Source organism: Cynocephalus volans, chromosome 3, assembly GCF_027409185.1.
Source record: "Cynocephalus volans isolate mCynVol1 chromosome 3, mCynVol1.pri, whole genome shotgun sequence".
Taxonomy (NCBI): domain Eukaryota; kingdom Metazoa; phylum Chordata; class Mammalia; order Dermoptera; family Cynocephalidae; genus Cynocephalus; species Cynocephalus volans.
In genome coordinates this window covers 27,737,122-27,743,613 of record NC_084462.1, presented here as the reverse complement: position 1 = coordinate 27,743,613, position 6,492 = coordinate 27,737,122, and the positions used below count along the sequence as shown (strand labels likewise).

Genomic DNA, 6,492 nt, shown 5'->3' with positions numbered 1-6,492 from the left:
TTCAGGCCGGAGCCACACCCTGAGAGGCTTTAGTCCTTACCCCCTCTAAAGCTGAATCTGAGCTCTTTGTAGAAGGTGAGGTGTGTGGGAGGCCTTCTGAAGGACCCCATGGGGTTCCCATGGTAACACTCTACTCCCTTCCCAGTCCCTCTCTTGCCTGAGTCTTTCTCTGCTTCTAACTGCCCTGGGCAGGGGAGGCTGAGCCAGGTCCTGGACATTAGTCATTGCCTTCTAGAGGCTGCTCTACAATTCATGATAGTGGAGGAAGGCTCAGGCGTGTCCAAACTTAGCCCCTTTTCTCCTTTTCATTACAAACTAAAACAAAATTCCCAGGAATGGGAAGCTGGGGCAAGAGGGGTCCAGCCTGCCCTAGGCTTTTCTAAGAATGGAGAGAGATCTTCCAAAGCTGTTCAGTGTTCTGACATCTGGCACCCTGTGGTTCTGGCACCCTCAGCCTCCAGAAGTTCGAGTTCCAGCAGGGAGGAGAGTAGGAGAACAAAGGCCCAGATGGGATGGAGGTTCTCAAGTGGGCAATCTCAGTGCTTTAACTGTGCCCCTACTAGGGTTGAATCTGACTGGGCTTGAAGGGCTCTCTAAAGCTTACATGGGCCAGACCCTCCAGCTATTGCCTAAATCTCTGAAGATCCCAGCAAGCAGTTATTCAGGCACTGCTCACACATCTTCAGGGGTGGGAACCATCTACCTCCAGGGGCAGCCCTAACTTAGAGCCTCATACTGATCCAAAATCTGGCTCCCTGTGGTTTCCACTTATGGGTCTTGGCTGTGACCTCTGGCTCTAGTGAAAGCAGTCCTTTAGAGATTCAAAGACTAAACCACACATGTATTTCAAACAGATCCCTCCATTGTTCCTCATGGGACTCAGTCTCAATCCTCAAAGGTGCTGATTTTGGAGGTCCCTCTTATAGTATAAAACTTAGTGAAAAGTAGAGCCAACACAACACCTCCCTCTTTCTAAATGGTTTATGTTCCTTTTAACATGGACCAAGACCACAGTAGTTTGTAGGCTTTACAGTGCTCTGACTGTCCTCTTGTTTGCAAGAACTTCCATATCTCCCTGCCAAACTTCATTTCACTACACTTGAACTAAGCTGATCCAAGACTTGTTCCTGCTCTCTCATCTTGTCCCACACTCATTTTTTTTTTTTTTTTTTTTGTCTTTTTCGTGACCGGCACTCAGCCAGTGAGTGCACCGGCCATTCCTATATAGGATCCGAACCCGCGGCGGTGGCGGGAGCATCGCCGCGCTCTTGTCCCACACTCATGAGCCAAGCTAGCCACCTAGTGTTCTCCCTAGCTGAGGATAGATACCTTCATTCAGTCCTGCAGAACCCCCTCTACCACTCATTGAAGGTGATCGTTTGGCAGCCAGAGGAGGAGCCATCCTGACTGGGCTTACGGGCGACCCAGGAAAAGAAGGTACATACAGGTGAGGCAACTGGAGAATCATGATGCAGCAGAGTGTGCTTCTGGCCAGAAGATCTGGGAAGTTAAAATTTAGAAAAGGCTCTCATGGGTTGATATCAGAGAAGGCTTCATGAAAGAGGCAGCAGCAGTGCTGGACCCGAAGGACAGCTGGGCTTTGGAGGGCAGAGAGGAAGGGAGGGCATCTCAAAAGGAGGAAGCACAGAAGCTGAGACGTGGAGGCTGCAAGGGCACAGTGGCTGGCTGAGGGAGCAGAGAGAGGTCAGGCAGCATCGTCATCCTCATCATCACATTTATTGACGGCCCCTATGATGCGGGGCTGGGGACAACATACAAAGACAAGGACCTGCCCTCAAAAAGTTTCCATTCTAAGGAGACAGACAGAAAAATACAGAATGGTCTTTCCTGGGGATGGCCCACTCTCACCTGTGCAGGTCAGAAGCCCCTGGTCTACCCTGCCCTAGGGTCTGGAGCGTGAGCAGGGCACAAAGTAGTCCCAGGTCCATGATGTTCCTGGCCCCGCAGCTGGGGCCTGACCACCTGGCTCCTAGGCGGTGGGCCCCAGAATTGGGGGAAAGGTAGGCTCAGGACATGATGGAAAACACTCCCGTCAGCCTTGGCATTGTGCGAGCCCAGTGGAGTGTCAGGGTGCAGCAGGCACCCCTAGGCAGAGCCTCTGGGGAAGCAGGCATCTTCCCAGGCCCCCAAAGGTGAGTAAAGTTCTTTCATCCGGGCTGGCCCATCACTCTGGAGGCCCCAGTGGGGGAGACAAAAAAGGCAGAGTTTCTTCAGCGCTAGAGGTACAACACCCTGCCCACCCTACCCCTAGCCCTCTCTGGGCAACTTCCAGGTGACCCTCCTCCCCAGCTCAGCCTCCAGGGCCAGGGCCTGCCTGAGGCTAGGGGGAGGGGCCTGCCCCTCCCCCCACCCAGGCAGTAGGGGAGAAGGAGGAGCCACGTATCAAGTTTGTCTGGGCCCCCCACTGGGGGGCCGCACCCTTGATCCTACCGATGGGGGGGTTCTGGCTGCGAGGGCCGAGGGCTCAGCAGAGGGGCTGGGCCAAGGGGGCACCCGGGGGAGCCCTTAAGTGGGGGCACTGGGCGGGAGTCCAAGGGGGGCAGGCTCCGGGGCACTGCTGGTGGCCCCCGGGAGGCCCCAGTGGGTAGGACAGCTGCAGCAGGGAAGGGTTTGGGGGGATCGGCAGCAGCACTGGGGGCCGGCTGGGCAGACCGCTCCCGACGCCGCAGCAGCTCCTGTAGCTTCTCCGCCTGGGTCCGCCTCAGGTGGGCCAGGGCCCGGCCTCGCTGGAAGGCAGGCAGGAAGGCTTCCAGGCTCTGCTCCCCCAGCAGCAGCTGTTCCATCTGCTCCTGGGACAGAAGGAAAGGGAAGGTTTGGGAGGAGCCCGACTAGAGAATGAGGGCTGGTCCTCTCTCCCTCCCACCCTGAGTCCCTCCCCATGGTGACCACCCCACAGCTGGAGGACAGGGCACCTGAGTTTCAGCCTGGGCCTGCCTCTGACTTGCTGAGTGACTGCGGACAAATGTCCTCCTTACTTATAAAATGAGGATATCATCACCAGACCTGCTGGGTCAGAGATGAGGCAGGATCAGAGGTGGGAACACACTTGAGATACAGACTTTGGTGTTTTTCATCAAGACACCCAAGCAGGGCCCCTCTTCCCACACCCACTTCAACTCACTGAGCACTACACTCCCAAACCAGCACCTAGAAATCTGTCCCAGCTCCTTTGTAGACCCAGGCCTACACTGCCCTGAGACATTCACAGAGGAGCCAGGGGAAAAGTCACAGGTGGGGAGTGCAGGCCCTGCTGTCCACTGCTGGCTGGGAAATGGGGACAGCAAGGCCAGGCTTTCCTGTGGGCCAGGCGCTCAGGGTAGGCTTCCCAGAGGAGGTGCTCCCAAGCCTGCAGAGTAGCACAAGAGTGGGAGAGGATGGGTCTCCTTCCCTGTCCCCAGGCCCAGCCACCCCTCCCCTCACCTCAGCCTCCTGCTCAGCTTCTTCCAGCTCAGCCTGCAGCCAGCCCAGTGCACAGTGGGGGCTCCAGCGATGCATGCTGTCCTCTGAGGGCCACAGAGGGACAGAGTGAATAGCCCCTGTCTTCAGGGTCTACCGTCGGGACAGAGAGGCCAGTACCCCATGGCTCTGACTCTCCCACTCTGTGTGTGATTCTATGCTTCCCTTCCCCTCACTGGAGCCTTAGTTTCCTTATCTATACAATGCCCATGTGATCAGTTTGTGCACCCTTCCCCTGCCAAGGTTCTGCCCCCCAGTCCTAGTGCAAAACTCCTACAGCACCCAGGCGGGGCCCCTGGGTATTGGGTCCCTTCTCCCACTACCCAGAGTCCCCCTCAGGCCTCTCCAGCCCAACTCTACTCACCTACAGCTCACTTCCCCAACTCCATTTCCCAAAAGGCCAGGAGTCAGTCTGCCCAAGTCCCACCCTTCAGAGCCTGGCACTTCCCAAGGCCAACCAGCCAGATGGCCAACTGACCCCCACCCCAGGCGATTCTCCCAGATGTCCCCTTACCCAGTCGCTGAAGCTTGTCGGCACAGTTCTCAGCCACCTCGCGAAGCTCCTGGTATTTGATGGCCAGGGCAGCTCGGCCCATCTCCAGGCGGGGCCGCAGGGCCAGGTTCTCCTTGGCCAGTGCATAGTTGGAGGCCAGGCACGCCTCACGCTCCAGCTGCAGGCCCTGGAACTGCCAGCAGAGAAGAAGTGCTAAGAGGCCCACTCGGGGAGTCTGTCCATGTGCCCTTCACTGCCACCCTGGGTGGCAGTGCTACAGGCCAAGCCAAAGGCACCTGTAAGGTCCCAACCTTCAGGGCAGTGAGCCCAACAGGTGGAGGGACTAGGAGAGTCCTGGACCATACTGGACTTTGCCTTGAGCTCCCTCTCTGGGCCTCAGTTTCCCTCTTCTACAAAGAGAGTTAAAAACATCTACCTTATGGGGTGGTTGTGACTTAAGTAAGGAAAATTATGAAGGCCTCTATAAATGTTAGTTAATTTTTAATTTTTCAATTAATATGTCTGTTCAGGTCCCTGAGGAGTTCCCCTCCCTCCTCTGTCCCATTTTCCATGCATGGGCAGCTTCCCTTTCATTCCAGGCCTTTGTCTGCTTCCTCCTCAGGTGTTTGTGCCGCAAACACTCCCAGCCCCTGCTCTTACTCTCCAGACTGATGTCTGCACCCTGTCCCTTCATAGTACCCCCTCAGGTCACCCTCTCTTCCCTTCACACCCCCTCCTCTGCCCTCCAGTGGAATCCCCAGACCCCAAGGAATACACTCCCCCTTTTACTCTTTGATCCCCCAGCATCTGCTCCCTGCTTTCCTTCTCTTGCAGAAAGCAGACCCTGGCCCTGGAAAAGGCTTCTTCCTTGTTTCTAGGAGGGCCAAGCCGCCCCTCCCTGCCCCTGGAGTGTGCACTCCCCTCCATCTGTCCCCTATAGGATGCACATGCCCCTCCTTGTCTGCCTCCTTCCAAAACACTTTCCTTTTCTGCCCCCCAACAGACAACCAGCCCGGGCCTATCTCCCGTGAAAAACACAACTTTCTCTTATGGTGGCCTACGGAATACACATCTCTGCTTTCAGTACCCCTCCCCAACGGAAGACACAAAGCCCCCTCTTGCGCCCCGAGAATGCGTAGGCCCCCCCCAACGGTCCCCCCAGGTGTTAAACAGGCCCCTAGTTCTCCCTATGGAAGGCGCCTCCCCTTTCTGGCCCTACAGAACGTGGGTGTGCGAGGCAGGGCTCCCCACAACACAGCCACCCCCAACCCCGGAACACACCTCCCCGGAGCATCCGCTGTAGGACACGCCTCGCGGCCATCCCGGGGGTGCACGGGAGCCTCCCTGGTCCCCGGCTCCCCACCCGCCCCAGGCCGGCTCCGGGCGCCCTCTCCCCCGGGGGCGACTCCGCGGGGCCCACTGGTACGTGCCAGGCTCCCGTGCCCACGGGCTGCCCCGCGGCCCGGCCCGCGCGGCCCTTCGCTCGCTCCGCAGGTCCGGCAGGCCGCGGCCCGTCCCCCGTGCCCCCCGCCCGCGCCCCCCGCGCTACCTTCCTGCTGAGCCGCACGATCCGGTCCAGCTTGGGCTCATCCTGAAGCAGGTCCCGGAGCTGCCCGGTACTGAGGATCCCAAAGCGCCCCGGGCTGCCGGGCTCCGGCCCCGCCCGCGCCGCCCGGGCCCGGTACATGCCGCCCGCCCGCGCCCCCAGCTCGGCTGCTGGCTCGGCCCGCTCGGCCCGCTCCGCCCCGGCTCCGCTCCGCTCCGCTCCGGCTCCGGGATCCGGCTCCGGCTCCGGCTCCGGCCGCGCGCGCCGCTCCGCCGCCAGAGGGCGCCCCGCCCGCTCTTAAAGGGACCGCGGCTCCAGGGCTGGGGGTGGGGCAGGGAGGGGGCGGGCCGCACCCCTCCCGGCCCTGGAAGAGCAGAGCCGCGCCGCACAGCGTCTCAGGCACCCCAGGATCGCCCAACGAACCGATCTTCCTCCCGCGGTCCCGAAATCTGAGGCTTCCTCTCTCTGCACCCATTCACTCGGCCACCATTCACCACGCCCCCAGGCATGGACTCTCCCACCCCAGGCGTTTACAATTTTCAGGGTTATTTCATATTTCCCCGTTCGATTCGCACAACAATTTTATGAATTTGGCCGGGCGCCTGGAGTTCCTGTCCCGTTGCTAATTTGGACAAACCACCTACCCAAGCCTCAGTTTTCTCTTCTGTAAAATGGGATAATACACAATGTGAGGATTAGAGGTAATGAATGTTGAGTGCCCTACTCTAGTAGATGAATGTCTAATGTGAGTTATTGTTATCTTTTTATTTTGCATGTGTGTGTTTTATGTTTTATGTTTTTGTTTATTTTGAGTTATTGTTATCTTAAAGATGAGGAAACATCACGGAGATGATGTCACCTCCCCAAAGTCACATGATGGGTAAATGATAGACAATCCCACTTCCCATTTGTGCGGTGTCCACAGAGCACATGAGCCTCTCTGTGCTGGGCACTGGTCTAGGCCCTGTGGGAACAT

At 58.1% G+C, this 6,492-nt stretch overlaps 1 protein-coding gene across 2 annotated transcripts; it reads right to left on the bottom strand.

The window, feature by feature from the left end:
- Positions 1–1,751: 1,751 nt before the first annotated feature.
- Positions 1,752–5,678, bottom strand: VPS37D (VPS37D subunit of ESCRT-I). Of its 2 annotated transcripts, none has more exons than XM_063091577.1 (4): positions 5,520–5,678; positions 3,992–4,163; positions 3,442–3,524; positions 1,752–2,810 (listed from the first exon to the last, which is right to left on the bottom strand). In XM_063091577.1, the coding sequence occupies exons 1-4, from the start codon at positions 5,655–5,657 to the stop codon at positions 2,448–2,450; spliced, it is 756 nt and encodes a 251-aa protein (XP_062947647.1). In that variant the 5' UTR covers positions 5,658–5,678; the 3' UTR covers positions 1,752–2,447. The 2 variants fall into 2 exon arrangements, with proteins under 2 accessions (XP_062947647.1, XP_062947648.1); XM_063091578.1 differs by having other exon boundaries at positions 3,992–4,157.
- Between the last annotated feature and the right edge of the window lie 814 nt (positions 5,679–6,492).